General features: G+C 44.4%; 1 protein-coding gene across 9 annotated transcripts in view; it reads left to right on the top strand.

The window, feature by feature from the left end:
* Window positions 1–2,239: 2,239 nt before the first annotated feature.
* Window positions 2,240–17,437, top strand: part of ERI3 (ERI1 exoribonuclease family member 3) — a 131,039-nt gene continuing 115,841 nt past the window's right edge. For 8 of the 9 annotated variants that reach the window (XR_001523100.1, XR_004498484.1, XR_004498483.1 and 5 more), the window contains exons 1-2: window positions 2,240–2,310; window positions 11,827–12,101. Coding sequence is in view for 6 of the 9 variants with exons in the window: in XM_015636135.2 (XP_015491621.1) it covers window positions 11,850–12,101 (252 nt within the window). In the remaining 3 variants the exon portion in view is untranslated. The other variant, XM_015636136.2, reaches the window with a different exon arrangement.

The raw sequence follows: 17,437 nt of genomic DNA, 5'->3' as shown, positions 1-17,437 counted from the left end.
TGGCAGAGTCCCTTGGGGAGGGGAGCTGTTCCCAGTGAGGATGCTACAGGGGCCATGTGCATTGATGGGCACACCACAGGATATCTATTGATCACCCTAATTTATTTTTTCCAGGAGCCTGGAGTGAGATTAATCTGTAGATGACATTTTCAGTGGCCTGCAGTGCTCATTTGAGGCATGCATGCCCACATGAGACAGGCTCAGACATGAACAATATAGAAACAGTGACAATATTTCATAAAACATGGATCTCTTTGAACAGGTTTGGGTGCTGATAGTTGTGCCAGAAAAAGAGGCCCTGTTTGAAAGTGCACTTGCTGAAGGGAATCTCACTGCTGTCCTGTAGTCTTTGGCAGACAACTTTTATGAATCTCCCAAGGGTCACAGAGGCTGGCAGAAGCCAAGGTGTGGGCCCTGGTTACTGCAGATAACTCAGCTGGGAAAAGGGGTTTTCCAAAAAAAATTGGGAAGGAGGAAATCTGCTTGCTGTACTGACTGGGAAACCTTGGAAAGAGCACGAGGCTTGGCTGATGAAAAAGGATATGCACACACCTATGAGCCATTCATTGTTTGTCTAGACTGAGAAATTACTTTTTACTGCAAGATGCAGAGGTCAGCAGAGGAAAGGCCTCTTCTTTTTCATCTTCTTAAAAACACAGGCCGGCTGTGAGCCCTAAATTTCAAGCTTTGGGGCTGCAGTGTATTTTCAGCCTGTTTCCATCCCTGCTAAGGGAGGACCAGGGACAGATTGCTCAAGGAACACTACAGTGCAAAGACCTTCAATTCATTCTCCTGGGCACCTGGCAAACCATACATCAGTCACCAAAGACTTGATAAATCACAGCAATATAGCTAAGCTTAGAAGTAAAATTTCACATTATCCTTTCTTATGTGGGTGGGAAGCTGAGAGATGCCAAATCTACGAGGGCTTAAAGGAACTCTTACTATTATTAAATGGTTTGCTGTTGGTATTTTTATAGTTCTGACATGATACTTTCATGGTTCAGGCCTCTCAAGTTCAAGGCTGCATACAAACAGAGGAACAGATAAATCCAGCCTGAAGAGCCAACTCAATTAAAGGCAGGAAAACCAGGCTGATACACTCAGGCAGGCAGCCCACCTTGTGTGGAGCATCAACCAGTGATCTCTGCGCTCTGGTACTTACCTCTGTCCAGTATTTTAAGATACGGAGCCAGAGAAAGGCTTAAAGAATGATTTGAAGAAGAGAGCAAGATGACAGGACTGCTCCTGTCTGCAGGAAAAGGATGGTAAGGAAGCCTCTAGAATCCCTCACAGTCCTATCTGCATGAGTCAGTGCTCTGAGTTTGCTCATCACACATATGAGGAGTATCAGGGGTGTGCAAAGGAGCTGCTGGCTTGAAATGTGGAGGTGGGAGTTGATGTGAGAAGGAAGCAATGCAAGGAATGGCCCCAGCTAGCACCCTTGTCATTGCAGCTGAGATTCCAAGAGTTATTGATGTGTCAGTAGGCTAAATATTAGGTATCATTGCAGGTAAGTTCAGAGAATCACAGAATTGTTAGGGTTGGAAGGAATCCCTGGAGATCATCCAGTCCAATCCCCTTGCCCAGGCAGTGTCACCAGATCAGGTGACAGAAGAATGCTTCCAGGTGGATCTTGAATGTCTCCAGAGAGGGAAAATCCATGACCTCCCTGGGCAGCCTGTTGCAGTATTCCTTGCCATGCTGTGTGGTAGCAGAGCAGCGCTGGCTACTGTTCCCTGCGCAGTTGGCAGGGATGGAAGCTCAGAACCCTTGCAGGGCGTGACAGCAGTGAGATTTGACATGTCCTGGCTCAGGCTGCCAGCCGTGTGAGCGGGGAGGAGGTGCCACAGCTCAGGGGTGTCAAGCAAAGACCAGGCACGGTTCAGACACAGGTTTAGGCTAAGAGAGATGAGTGAAAACTGAAGCATGGAGGCATCAGAAGCTGGGGGAGGTGTCCTGGGGACACGGTGAGATGGCCCTTGAGGACACAAGGCGGGTAAGTGGTGGCCCCAGGGTAGACAAGGAGTCGGGTCGGCGGGGAGAGGATGAGATTCCGCCGGGCATGGGAGGTGGAAATCGGCGCTCGGGGACCCGGAGAAGCCGGCGCGGCGTCGAGGCGCGGCCACGCGGCGGGGCCGGCCGGAGACAACTACGACTCCCAGCGTGCCCCGCGGGGGGGCGCACAGTACGCGCCTGCGCGAGGGGGCGCGGCGGGTCGGAAGCCCCGCCCCCGGCGGCGGCGGGCGGCGCTGCGGTTGGACGGCGGCGCTGCCGCTCAGCGCGGGGTCAGGGGTCAGAGTGCGGGCGGTGAGTGGCGGTGCCGGGCACTCGTGGTGCGGAGTGCGGGGCGCGGGGCCCGGGGCCCGGCCGGGCCGGGGCGGCTCCGCCGCGGGGGTGGTGCGGGAGGCGGGCGGCGGCTCGGCCCAGCCCTGCGGGGTCTGGCTGGCGCGGGGGGCCCCGCAGGCCTGGCGGAGACGTGGGGCCGCCGTGGCCCGGGGCGGGGGGTAAAGGCCCGGCGCGGAGCGGGGGCGCGGCCCGGCCCCCCGCGGCGGCGGGACTCGAACCGGGGGCGTGGGGCTGCGGGCCGGGCGGGGCGGGGGTGTCGGTGGGGACCGGGGGCGGCCCCGGCCCGAGGGGAGGGCGCGGGGTGGAGGCGCCTCGTCCGTTCGACGCCCGGATTGCCGGGCCCTCCGCGCCCCAGTGCGGCCCTGAGGAGAGGTCTTGAGGGTGGCTGTGGCAGCAGTCCCCCAGATCCCAGCTGGAGCGGGATCAGTTGCTTTCAGGGCTTGAGGAAGGGAAAACAGCCCGTCTGCCCAGGGGGTGGGCATGGGCTGAGCTGGAGGCAGCAGCAGCGAGGATTTTTTTAATGTTTTGGTATGAGGAGGTTCATAGGTGGAGGTAATGAGGGAGTAGGACGTGGGGTTTTTTTGTTTTTTTTTGTTTTTTTCCTATATTTTTACCCTGTGAGGTTGAACTGATCACCTGTCTCAGATCTTGAGAGTGAAGTAAACTTGAGAAAGCTTAGGAGTACAGTCTGTTTACTTGTTTCCTGAGTGGCAGTAGGAATTTCTTCTTTTCTTTTCTTGCTGCTATGCTGTTACAGGTGTTTCTTCCAAACTGAGATGTATGAAGAGGTGTTGTCATTTACTGCTTGTGTTCTGTCTTTTACAAGTCCTGTGTCTGGTGGATTTACGTGGTCCTTGCTGGCCTGTTTGCTAATAAGTGTGACATTTGTTTTGCTACTTCTTTACTTATCTGGTTTCTTCATTGAGCTTTTGGTTCCAGAGATGGTGGATTAGCAGCTGCTGTTTAGTCTGAGCTCTTGATATTCTTTCAGTTGTGATGCAAGGGACCAGCAAGTTTTCTAATATGTTAATGCTTGCACTGTGTCTCAGGAAGGATGAGGGTACAGGGCTCCAGGAAGGTACATCTCCAAAGCACTTGTCCCATCAGATGTTGTTAACAGCTGTTTGAGGATTTTACCTAATTTCTTTCTAATGGTAACTTGAATTTATTTTGTCCTGTTGTGTCTTTTTGCAACATAGTAGCATCTCATATCACTTGGTATTAAAGTTGACATTTGAACTTTTATGCAAGAGGGAATTACTCGGAAATTCAGCAGTATGTTAAAAGTCCAGTTGGTTAGTCCCCACCATGTAGGCTTGGGAAATTTGATTTCAAATGCTGTTTTTTATTTCAGATATTTTTGTTTCCATTTTGAAGCACTGAATTCTGCCCTTTGCAACTGAATTTTCACATTAATTTACAGTGTGGACTAAATGATTGTTTTATTTCAAAGCGTGGTCCTGTGGCCCTTTTATGCATCTTGTTCATCTCAAACTTTGGGGTGCCCTACATGAATAGTGTGTTTGGCTTGGTTGTTTTTGCTTTTTTTTTTTTTTTTTTTGGTAAAATTAGTGTGTCTAGATAGATTTGAGTGGTACCAAAATCCAAAAGAAGAAAGTGATTAAAGCCTTTAAAAAATGCCTATGTGCCTGATGGGTAAATAAAGAAGACCTTGGATTGAATAAACACTGATAGGACCTAAGGTTTCTATCCTGCACTTGAGAGATACTTTTTACTTTCTTTAGAGGGCCTGATTACAGCTGGTTTGGTGCTTATCTTGTTTTGATTCTGTTAACTTTGGTAGGCCTTGATTTTATTTTTTATTTTTTTAACCCACTTACATTTTGGAAATAGACTTTTGGAAGATGGTTAAATGTGTGGAAGTATTTGCATTTTGCCCTGTCTCTGTGTCAGTCCTGTGGCCACCTGCAGTGGGGGGCCCCGAGGCTGTAGAGTGCAGGTATGGTGACATCCAGGTAAATGCTGCAGGACTGCCAGCTGTGTCTGGGCTTACAAGAGAGCATGGAAGGCTGAAAGCAACTGTGCTTTTTTCACAAGTCTGTCTTGGATCTGAAGCAGGTATTTTTGCTAGAAATAGCCCTGCTGAGACTCCTGGTGTTTCACTATAGTAGCAATGAGCTAACACAGCAGTATGGTGCCATGGCAAGCAGGGCCATAAGGGAAGAACTGGACAAGTTGAGGCTGTCAAGGCATAACCTAGAGCAGAGGTGCTGACTGTGCTAGGGACCATTTGGACCATTTCCCTTCCCTAAGACAAGTGATCTCAGCTGGCCCAAGGCCAGCTAAAAAGTTATGTTCTCCCTAGCTGTGTTGGTCAGGTAAAGATACTTCTCTTCCAATCAAAAAATATATATATATGTATTTAAATTTCACCTGTATTTGTTACAGTCTTTTTTTTTTTTTTTTTTTTCTCCTATGGTTGAATATTAGGGTCAGCATCTTCTCTGGCAGATTTTCTGGGCTGAGATGGGCTTGTGTGGAAACCATGTCCCACTGTAGCTTTTGCCCTGCCTGGAGCCTTTGGCAGTGTACCAGGACAGAGCTTTGTCAGAGTACTGGCTTTCTTTTAACACTTTTGGAGCTCATTTGTGAAGATCAAAAGTTATCTATGTATTGAGCAATGCAAATCTTGTTTCCCCAAATCCAGGCTGAGATTCATTTGGCATTCTCAGGTGTTAACCTCCATTTTTCAGATAATGAAGGTGTGCGGCTGTGTAAGTGTTTTGAACAACTGTGGCATTCATGTGTTTGAAAACGAAGTAATTATGCGTGCCAGATTCCATTAAACAAAGGGTGGCCTACTAGGTCTCCCTTCCACTAAATTAGGCCAATATGCAATAGTAACTTTTACTGACTAGATGTGTAGTAGCTACAAATCTCTAGCTTCTGGCCCTGGGAGCTGTTCTGAGGATTGAGAGCACTGAAGTGACATAAATTTCAGAACTTACCTCAAAGACCATGGCTGGGAAAGTTTAAATGAAAACTAAGACATGTTATTTTTTGACAGTGAATGGATTGACCATTGGAGTGAGCTATCTGAAGGTAGAGGGGAACCTCCATTCTTCATGCTGCAATTCAAGGCCAGAAACTTTTCTGAAAGATATTCAAGCCTTTGGGCTCGACTAAGGAAATGGAAACTTTAGGGCCAGCATTACGTGAGGTTGAGACAGGATGGTCTGATGGGCTTTGTGAATTCAAATTTAATGTGTCTATGCTGCTAGAGCCAAGATAATTTCTCCATTCTCTGCAAAGTGCCACGTCATCCCAGGTGTCTCTGTCCTGGTCTGAGTACATGGTTTGGTGAGTGGCTGAGCTGACTAATAGCCCCAGTGGCTCATCTCATTCCTACTTCTGCCAGTGTGGGCCCATCCTCTTTGAGCTTTGATATTCATCCAGCTTGGCCCTGAGCTAATCTGTCTCACTAAACCAGCCGGAAACTATCTTGTTTTAATTGTGTTTTATTCTGGCTGTGTTAGTCCTTTTATAGGTTCCTGTGGTTGAATCAGCTCACAGAAGAGCCAGACAAGCTCAGGAACTGGTGTAACGTAATCAGCAGGAGAGTAAGTCTGAGAGGGAAGGACAGGCCTGCCTCCTTTTGGCCTCCCAGAACTATTGGCTTGGTTAACCTCATTTTGTGTAGTTTCACACTGGTGTGTTTTCTTACGGATCCCAGGCAGAGGCAGGAGACTGGAGTAGAGGATTTTTGGTCTGATCCTGTGCAACTACTCTTTTCCTTAATAGCAAATCTGTTCTTCCTCTTTGGCTTTTGCTGTATGTGTCCCTGTTAATGCTTCTTTGTTTTAATTTTTGTTCTTTCCTTTCTCTACGTTTCTTCTAAGTGACCAGTCCTTTGCTGTGTGGAACTTCTTCAGACTCCAGCTTAGACCCGTTTGCTCATCTGCAGTTACTCTTGGAGAAGGTTTAAAAATACACAGCAAAGCCTGTCTTAGGAGACCAGTCAAGGAGCTGACGAAAGTGGGTTGCCTAGCAGAGGTGGCCTAATAAAATTGAAGTGGAATTGTACTGTGCATCTTTGGGACGGCTTCTGGGTGGTCTGTTCAGACAAATTCGTGTCCTGCTGGTGTGGAGTCTCCATGTGGGTTTCACTGTGTTGTCAAGTGAACTGAGATGTGTTTGTTTCCCAGCTTTGTAGGGTGCCATAGCTCCAGCAAGTGCTTCCCTAAGTAATCAGCGCCTTCGGCCTTGCACATTGTGATCTCACAAGCCATCGCGTCTGTGATGTCACAATGGAAGAGATTCTGGTGCTCTGACATGTGTGGTCGTGCCTTTGACAAATCAGCCAAGGAACCCAGCGGCAAGAATGAGCTCAAGAAATGGGAGAGACCTTCCTTAACCTGAGAGTGCCCTCCATCCTTTAGTCAGCCTTTTCCATGTTCACTTCTCTTCCATAATGACCATGTAGAGGGAAACCAGTGCCTGTATAGGGTGAATTATTTTTTTCAGTTGACCTACCAAGATGCATGTTTCTCCCAGATGAGCAGTTGCCCAACCCTCCTCCTGTACCCCTCATTCTATTCTGTTTTTCCCCTCACTTGTATTGCTTCTAATTTTAGACTGTAAGTTCTTGAGAACAGGGACCTCCTCATTTGTAGTGGGAAGAGCCTGGGTGTGATTGTGGAGTACTGTAAAAACAAAATGATGAATGCCAAGTTGTATCTGAGCTGAGTAATGATGGGGCAGCATATAGACATGCCATGACATTACAAATTTTCCAAAATACAGGCGTGGTTGTCTAGCAGTGCTGGAGACAAAACCAGCCAAGTGAGAAGGGAGTGCAGCCATGAAGTGTACTGTTCTCATGTTCAAGTGATGATACTGTGAGGTTAACAAATTAAAGAAGCAAATTTACCTGTCTTAAAATTGTGTTACTTTATTAAAAAGTTCTAAAAGCTTTGTCTTTTGTTATTTGTTTTACTTTATGTTGGTTGGTTTTTTTGCAAATTTGAGTGGTGAGAGTGGATAAGTTGGTCTTGTTCATAGTCTCTTGTTTCCTGCCTCACAGGCTAGCCAGGTGCTGTCATTTTTGGACTGTAGTTCGTTTAATGAAATATTTGGGTTTAGGTTAAGGTTGATTAAAAAACACCCTGAGTTATCTCTATTGTTCTTCAGTTATATTTTCACACAAGTGAAATATGGGCTCACATTTGACCTCTGAGTATGCATTTGAACAGCTACCAAAATTGAAGTTCTGCATTTTTTGTTATACTGTGTTCCAGGTGTTGCAAAATGCGTGCAATTTTGTTCTACAGAAAGCATCTCTATTACCCAAACTTCTTTTCCCCTCCATAATTCAATAAAATAGACAAACCTGACTTAGGTTTTTGGTTGGTTTTGGTGCTCTAGCCTTGAGTTCAGTTGTCTCTTCGAGGCCAGGAGTCACAGCTGCCCCTACCCAGCTTTTGCACAAATAATAAATAAGCATTTTACTCCCAGAGCTTGCTTGCTTTTATTTAATTTCAGTTTGTGTTGTAGTTTAGGTTAGTGGGAGTTTTTCTTGTTTGTTTGTTTTGTAATATGGTGGAGGGCTGTCTTGCCATAACAAAGTAATTTAACATGTCAGTGAAGGCTCTCATAAAATGTAATTTGGATCACCCCGCCAATGTGAAGTTAGGTGTTGTCTTCCTGCCCCTTCCCTACTCAGCTTATCAAACTGAAAAATAAAGGGGGGTATTTTGGGCTTAATGGCAAACTTCAATTTTAATTAGATGTAGTTATAAAAAGTTCATATTTATGTTATATGCCAGGAGTCATTAAGCTCAAGTTCATAGGCTAATTTGTCGTGCCATTGATGAATTTGACTCCTCTGGAGCTTGTGTGGTTCACATCTCTCTCTGTGGCTTTAGGGCTGCCCTGCAGGCAAGGGACAGCATTTGCACGGTCTTCTGGCTCTTGTCACCAGCATTCTTCACATGGCAGGAGTTCCCTGTCTTGTTCATTGCTGCTTTGGTTGTCCCTAGGAAACTTTCCCAGTCGGAAGCCTGGTGTGCAACAGCCACCAGTGCAGATTCTCCGCTTTGCACTCAGTGGGGCCCCTGGCAAAGCTGATGGCTACAGCTGGCTCTTGCCTTTCTCTTGGCTTTCCTTCCTTACTGGTGCTTTACTGTCATGCTTTAGTACCATGTGCTTGGACTGCTAAAGAAGCAAGAGCTGTGGTCAGCCTGAACTTGTCTTGCTACCTGCAGCTGATGTCCAGAGAACATTTTTTCTTAAACTTTTGAAATAATGATGCTGATTTTAGCCAGTCCTGTCACATGGGACACATACTGTTACACAGCACAGAACACAACCTAACTTCCAGGTGAAACCCATCACATATGGCCATTTCCCATCTTACTGGGTGCAGCAAATGTAAAGTGGTGTCACATTTTCCTAGGTCTGTGTACAATCTGTCAAAATAATTCCTGAGGTCCAACCTCAGTTCATGGTCCCATTACATTTCATACGTATCTGTATGAGGAATTTGAGCTCTGTGATATGAAATATTAACCTAGTAGGGTTGACTGCCAGATGTGACAGCTTGCACTGTCTGAGATTATAATCTGATCCTGTGTGTGTAAGAAATATATATATGGTGTTTTATGTAGGTTTGGAAATGGAATCACTGAACATGTGGATTTATATGGCTAGAGCTGGGTTTTTAATTTTTGAAGCTGCATTGCTTACATCGTTGTATCTTGGAAAAAAATACAGGATAATTACTAGTGCTTTGCATTGTCATACCCATTATAAATGCTTTACATGACATCTAATAAAGTGTGTTTGCTCACCAGCTATCTTGTGCTCTGAGGCACTCTGACCTTGCCAAAGAAGATGATGTGAGGTCTTCCCAGGGCACCCAGAGCAGTGGCTGGGTAAACATACCGTTAAAACTTCGTTTGGCTGAAGGTTCAGAGTTTGCAGTGGTGTTGCCCTGATTTGTATGCTGCCTGTGTAGGGAAATCCACATGCAATACCCCACTCACACACCTTTGTTCAGAGCACTGCTCCCTCTGCTACATGGGATAGTGGGGAGGGAGGCTGCTTTTGGGATGGGGAACCTGATCCTGTTGCTAGATATGGACCACTGCAGAAGCTGTTAGTGTAAACATGCACTGGATTTTGGCTGTTACTTCCTTCCATGGATGTCACACGCTGCTTTTGTGACCCTGACCTGCCATGCCAGGGTCTGGCATAGTGCTGCTGTGTCTGCATGGGGATGTGCCTGAATCCTGCCAATGTGGCTGGTTTACCTTTGCCATGGACTCAGTGGCTCAGAAACCTCTGCACCACTGTGTGTAGTGCAACCCAGCCTGAAGATTCACGGGGTCCATGTCTGATACCCTGGTTTTGCCAGTTAAGATACACTAGAGAAGAGATCTTGCTGTGGGTGGATGGATAATACATGTTTTATTGTCTCTGTTTGATATAGGGGTTGAAGCCTGTCTGCCTCCCCCACTCCAACTGTGAACTTTACTTGATGCAGTAAGCTAAAGACCAGGTTTTCCTACAACTAACGTAAAAGCTGCTTTATTCTTGTGAATAAAGAGACATTATATATGTTGTGATGGGCCTTTAGAGTCATAGTAGTTAGAAGATTTAAAGCATGTATACCTAGAATATCTCTTATGTGGCACATGTTAGAAGTAAGTACAAGTAACTTCTTTTTCTTTGTAATACATTTATGAATGACAGCCAAAGCTGTAGATGGAAAGGCAATCGGTAGAACTGAGCCCCTTTAAAATAAATGCTACGTTGGGCTCTTCATTTTTGGTTTTGCAACTTGAGTTTTCAGTTTTTGAGGTACCTACTGTCTGACACACAGCTTTAATAAAGCAGACAGCTTCAAAACATGAAAGCGTTAAGGCAGGGGCGATGCATACATGCCATGGAATTGGCAGTGTGGGCACTCGATCTTAAACATTTCAACTTTGATTTTTGCCTTTCACTCAAAAGCTTGGAAAGGGAAGGTTACCAAATGTGTGTTTACTCGAAGCACACAACCTGCTTAGCCGCAATTATCTCCTAATCTGGTCCTTCTGAGTTTCTCTGGTCTCGCAGGTAAATACAGATTTAGCCGTTATTCAAGGCATATTATTTACCTCATTAAGTGTGTGTTTTGGCACGCGCATTATTTACCTGATGGACTAACGGATGGGAGAGAGCAAATGCTGTCTTTTGTGCAAACAGTGACTTTGTTCATGAGCAGCAAGTCCCCATTTTGCCACGGCCACCTTTGTCTCCATGTCTCATGGTGGGTGTTTCCATCCCTTCACGGTAGAGCAAAAAGCCAGCACAGGTGTTGGGGCGGGGGGCATGTCAAGTGATGGAGTTCTTCCATGAGCAGTGGGACCAACTGTGGGGATAGATTTAAATATCTATGTAGCAGGATGTGTGTGTGTATATACATGCATGCACAATTAGAGGGGGTAGTCTTATCCTTGTTCAAGAGGACTGAGTTGGTGCAATTTGCTTGTTTAGCTATCAGTCCCTGTACCCACCCATGTAATACCATGAGCTGGTCTTGTGTTCTCATCCCTGTAGATATATTAACAGCCCTGAGGCTGACTCATCTTGAATAGTGACAATCCTGGCAACTTTTTCCTGAAAAGTTTTAGAAGAAAAGGAATAGGAGGGGAAATCCATGTAGTCTCACATGGATAATGCAATTTACTAAATAGTGTTTGTTAAATAAAAGTATCAGAGGGTGATGGCTGAGTGAGGTATTTCTTTGGAAGGGAGAGTGTACCCTATAGAATCCTGCTTGCATTTTACAGTTCTGCAGTCCCTGTGTGTGATTAGTTGAACTGATATCTTCCTCTGAGAGAAATACCTGAAGTAAGAAGCAGAGTGTAGCATTAAAATCACATCTCTGAGAAACCTTGTGTACAGAGCAAATGAGAACTTTCCTGGGGAGGAGCCTTCCAGCCACTTGCCACCTGGATTTGTAATGAAAGTGCCATGTTTTGGTGCAACTGGCAGATGTTTCAGGGGCAAGCTGTTTGGATAAACTGTAGTGTTGATATGTGTATTGCTGTGTTTAATTTTTACCATGTATCAGAAACTGCTTTGTATATGAAAAGACGAAAAGCCTCAGAAATTTCAACAGGGTTTAGATTGGATATTCTGTGTTTTAGTTGGTTTGTATTATGTTCTGCTGTAATGAGGTTCAGCAATGGGGTGTGATCTGGTGCCTGGAGCCATGACTGTTGTGTCATAGTTCTTAATTTAGAGTTGTTTGCAGAGGTTAATTTTCAGTTGCCTGTGATTCTGGACACCTTAGGCTCAATCCAAATGTCATCTGCTGTGCTTAGAACAGGTTACTGTGTTATTTCAGGCTTGTGATGCTGGAACCTTCACTGGGAAGCACAAAGGGAATCCCTTTCAGAGGAGAACAGTGAATGGATACCAGCAGAGATAAAATGTATGTGTGCATGAGTAACATGAGTCTCTCTTCAGTTTCAGATGCCTCTGGATGTTCAATGATAGCACTTCTCCATACTGGAGCAGCAAAGTTTTCCCAAAACTTACTTTCAAGGTCAAGACAAGCTGTGTCCCCCATCTTCCCAGCTGGTGTTCTCAAAGGGTTCAGCTCCATTGTAAGCAGGAAACTGGCGTCCCACGGCTTTGGAGCTTCCATGGCAGCAATGTCATCCTTCCCTCCACAGAGATATCACTACTTCCTAGTGCTGGATTTTGAGGCTACATGTGATAAACCACAGATTCATCCTCAGGTAAATTGTTAATCCTGTTAATTATTGCCTTGCAAGTTGCTGCTGCTCTTCTAGAGGTAAAAAAACCCACAGTGCTAGCTCACTAATTTTTTCTGGTTGTCCCACCTCCTTTCTATTGCTGGTTCTCCAGGGCTCTTGCCAATCACTTGTTTCAGAAGCAATGCCAGGACTGTTTGGTGGGAATGAATAAATTAGTCTGATTTCCATCAAGGGAGTGACAATTCATGTGTTATTGAAAACAACTTTAAGTCATGTATACTTTGTCATTTATCTGAATTGGGAAGGATCTAAAAATTTTTGGCTGGAGGCTTGCAGTAATAGATGGCAGCCATGTTTGATTCTGCAAGGAAAAAGGCTGTTGGTAGTGAACAGCTTTAGGAAAAGAATATTTTGAACAATGGAAATATGTGGAACATGATGGTATTTCTAAGTAGAGAAGAAAAACATTTTTTAGATAATTTCAGCAAGGTCAGATATCTTGCCTGGGTTTTAACTCTGGAGTGTAAAGAGACTGGAAGAGTTCAGCTTCAGAGAGGTCTTCCAGTGCTCTACCACTTGAGACATACAGAGATCCAGATGAAGTACAGAGCTTTTCTGCAAATAGTTCTTTCACAGTACTGTAGAACAGATTAGTAAAAATATTCTCAGTTGTAATCAGGATGGGCTTAGGTTTTCAACCGGAAAACTGTACTAAAAAAAACCCAAAAAACTCTGATATTAGGTTGGTAGTGAACAAACAGAATTTCTGAGCCTGAAGTGGACTCAACAGCCTCTGCTGAGTAATTGGTCTGCATGTGTTGGTAATACCTGCATTGGTTCACAACAGCTTCCTTTTGCTTTGTTTCAACTGTATGAAAGGCTTAAGCAGTTTTCAGCGTGGTGTCTCCCAGTGCTGCTCTGGTTTCCCTTGCACTTGTCCTAGCAAAGGGTTGCTGCAAGTTAGGAACAAACTTGACTCCTGCCTTCCCCAGTAATGCCTTGGTGGGTGCTGCCTGTTCTTTGTGTTTCTTGAAAAATGGATAGCAAATTCCCTGCTCTTTCACTGGCCCGTTGTGGGAGGCTGTTGTGGCTCTGCAAACAGTTCTACTTGTAGGCTCTTAACTGCTCTCCAAGTGAGATGTCAGGCTATTTCCTGCATGCTCCGCCTCAGGTGCACAGACCTGTCAAAGCTGTAAATTGAATCTACCTTGTCCCTTTGGATATGGGCTTGGTCTGTGCACATTTTGATGCAAAACCATGATGCATGTGGAGCTAGTTTACAGCTGGCAGTAAAAAGGAGCATGAGTGGAATATGATTACTACTGTTTTAAGGAGCTTTGTCCCCAAGTCCTTGCCAGGGAAAGTAATGGTCTAGGCCAATGCAGATCTGCTATATATTTTGTTGGTGAGATAGCACCTTTAAGGTGGAGATGTTCTTCAGTGTTGTTTTTCCAGTCTGCTGTGTTCAGTGCCTGTCTGTGTCATATAATGTATTGAAAGGGCTGTCAGTCCCTCACATATCCTCACCAACAAATTAGCTTGACAAATAAAGAAATTACTTTTGCTACATGGGGTTCAATGTAGCTGGAAAGGCTAAAGGTGCCTGCCAAAATCAGGAAACTTCATAAAATGAGACTTCAGCTGATGCCCTTACCTACCTCTTATGTTATTGCTGACCAGCATGGCTTTTGTCCTCTTCACTGCTAGGCTGTATGTCATGGTGAGCAAACTGTGCCATGCATTTCAGCAATGTTTTCTGCAAAGTCTGAATGACAGGATCTTTCACTGCAGGATTGATAGACAGGTTTTGGAGGTTCAGTCTGAGGTCAGAGCTGGGAGCTAGAAATGGATGCTTATCTTCATTGTGATACTGATTAATTTTTTTGCTTTTATTTTAATACCTGCAAAAAAGAAGTATAGATACAGTGAAATTCAAATGGATTTGGATTTGATCAGAAGGCTGCATATACAGAGCTAAGCTAAGCTGTGAACCACGTTACTTTAAGTGGGTAGGCATAGCTGTAAATTTAGCCAGTTCAGCCTAAAAATCTTGCAAGAGTTCACTTGCCACCATACAACACATTTTACATTTTTCACTCACTGCTCTTCAAAATATTCTGGCTTCTTACAAGAAACTATTGAAAGAGCTATCTTTTTATGTACACTAAGATGTGTGTCTGCCACATCTGCTCCCCCTCCCGTTGTATTTACTTGTGCTTCTCTGTAACTGGCAGCCTTGCTGGCTTTATCCCTGGGGAAGTCCTTCATGCTCATTTGTGAGCCCTGAAGGCCCCTTCATTTCCATTCCCTTTCACATTGTCTGATCTCTCTCTGAGGTCTCGTGGTATGGCCTCTGTAATGGGGATCAAGGAGGGTCAAGGACAGTGGTATTCCCCAGGGAAGCCATCTGTATGGTCACTCCAGTGGCTGGGACTGCTGGCTGAGTGCCTTGTGACTGCTGCCTGTGCCCTTTACCACTCACTCCTGTGTCAGGCATTGAGGGTTCCTTCATGTTCCCTGCCCTATACCCACAAAGGAATGGGAGCATCCTTGCAGCCCTGACTTCTGACTGCTTCCAGAAGATATGCCCCTCCATCAAAGTGCTTGTTTATATACACATAGAAACCACTTAGCTTTATTGGTTTTCTGGATGCATGCATGAATAATGGGACCATCCCAGAGTGAAAAGGTGTGGAGGGTTTTGACTGAACAGTCTGTGTCATGTAGTGTTTTAGCCAGCCAAAGGTCATTAGGGGTTGGCAGTAAGAGATGTTTATGGCTGGCCTCTCACATCTCTTTAAAGCTTACCTTGTGCCTTTGGAATGTGATCCGAAGCCCAGTGGGGTCAGTTGGGAGCTGTCATTCTGCAGAGGTCAGTGGACCCTGAACAGTGGTGGTGTGTTTCATTTTTCAGCTCTGAGTTTTTTCTTTTACTGTCTGGTAAGAGTTTATAAGTACCTTCTGCTTTTATACACTGTCAGCCCATAGAGCTGGGTACATATGGAGCTTTAGCTTCATGAGAAGATGCATTAGTAAGTGGGAGTCTTGCTCTTTTGTCCCTTTGTCCTTGTAGACACCAATGTTTATGGTGGTCAGTGCTTTCAGTGACTGTGTTAGGCAGCTCCACAGACTCAGATCTGTGGCTGCCTTTATTAATGCAGTAAGAAGGTGTGCCTCTTTCAGTCAGCAAGCCAGGCATCTTGCCTTCAACTTCAGCCAAGTGGAAGAAAATAAATTATTTGTTTTAAATATAAAGAGTCTGACAGCAGAAATCAGATATGTTCAAAGCTGAATTTGAAATTAGCCTTCTATATATGATGTTAATTAGTATCTACTCTGATTTATTAAAGCCACTTAAATGAAAATCAAATAAAATTCAAACTCTGTATGTCTGCTGCCTGGAAATGTAAAAGAGCATCAGACCTCTGGCCTGGTAGAAGGAGCTGAATCTTGGAGTTGCTAAGCTGCTAAATGAGCTTTTGGTAATGATAAAGTTGCATTTTCTTGTGTCAGTTTTTTCAAGTGCTCAGTGTCTCAGATTCACTCAAATTAGTAATTATTTGGAAAGTAGAAATTTGCCTCTTTCAAACTCTCTGTAAAGGAAAGATATGAAATGTTCAGACCATCTCATTGCTGAAGAAGGTTGTGACCAGAAGCAGAAGAATAAATTGTTTATAGACAATGCTTTCTGTGTCCTCCCAAACAGTACTTTTTAAATGCTTATATGCAAATATCTTGATATTTTTCGTTAGTGTATCCTAGATACTTCAACTCTGTTTTGCATGCATTTAGATTGTTATTTTGGGAGAATTTTTAATTGCTCTCAAATGAAACTGGATATACTAATACGTACAAAACATCACTCACCATTTCAACATAAAATCATAAACAGACACTGACTAAGCAGATGTTCAGTTACTAATAACTTATTTCTAAGTATTCAAACAAATCTGGGTGATCGCAGTACATATTGTGATTGGCAAAACTGTGTTAACAAATAGGAGCCAGTCTTTCTGTAAGATAATATTAAGTACAAATGCAGGAGAAGGTTATATCGGGTTCAGTCTGTATTTCCTTGAGTGCTGCTGTAAAAGAGCATTACAAGTGTTTTCCCTTGAACATCAGTCTCACATCCAGCCCACAGTCATGGGCAGGTACAGCTGGAGTGGCTGTGATGTTCTGTGCAGCTCCCTGTCCTGCTCTATCTGTGATCTTGTTGCTGCAGCAGGGACAACTGAGTTGTCTCTGCTGCTGAGGTGCTGTGATTTATAGACTGACCTTGGAATGGGAATGGATGCCCATTTTCACCAAATTTAGGCCATATCAACAGATGTGCAGTCCCTGCCAAGCTGCCTGTGTAGGGTGACTACATTGGAAGCTGCACTGGAAGCCACAGCTGAGGCTAGTTTGTAGGAGGAATATGTCCTTGAAATCACAAACTTGCTGCAGGAAGAGGTGATGGAGGGATCACTCATCTGCTGGGAAGCAGGCTGCATGGTACCTTCTGTGTGCTTTCCACATTGTTTTCTGTGGAGAATGCATCAAGGCAATCCCACCTGAAGGCCAGGATGGGAATGCAGGTGTCTCACACAATAACAGACATTGTCACAATCCTACCCAGAGGTGGATAAAGGACGTGTGTGTGCCTGTGCCTGCCTGTTCCATCTAGACATTCCCACGTAGCATCTTTCTTCTTGCACTGTTTTTGTGTGGCTGTTAAGCTCAATGCACTAGAAATCACTTGCCAAAACCTTTATTGAGGATGATCATAAGTTGCTGAAAAATAGAGAAATTCAGGCTTGTTTCCCGTGGCAACTTTAACTCAACATAAGTATTACAATGGAATATTAATTTGCAATTACTTATGTTCATGCATCTTAGGCTTGGGTGTAGTTTTAATTACCTGCTTCTCAATTCAGCTTCTTACAATGCTATTTCTAGAGAAATGTTCTTAAAAATGCATGTAACATAACAACTTAAAAGCATTTTTTTTTTTAATTTTTACTAGAAGTAAGTAAATATATACGTATTTATCACCTCTTTGCCAGTTATGGCTGTTATTATGCCATTGTTCTTTCATCAGAATGCTTTAAGTTCCTAGAGTAGCAGGAAACAGTTCCTGTAAGAGCCCTTTCAGATGGATTTTCCTGTTTGCATTGAGCTTTTGAACAAACTTCTTTATACCTTGTAGCTTTAGAGGGTGACACTGCACCTGGCATCTTAGACCTGCACTCACTTTGCCTTGGAGACCTCCCTCATTCTCCCAGTAAGTGGGGAAGACCTTTCTGTGACCCATATCAATCTGACACGGTGGGTTATGACTTCAGGCAACAGAATTAGTTGTATTTATTTAAAAC

The sequence above is a fragment of the Parus major genome, chromosome 8 (assembly GCF_001522545.3).
Source record: "Parus major isolate Abel chromosome 8, Parus_major1.1, whole genome shotgun sequence".
NCBI lineage: Eukaryota > Metazoa > Chordata > Aves > Passeriformes > Paridae > Parus > Parus major.
This window is presented reverse-complemented; position numbering and strand designations above follow the sequence as displayed.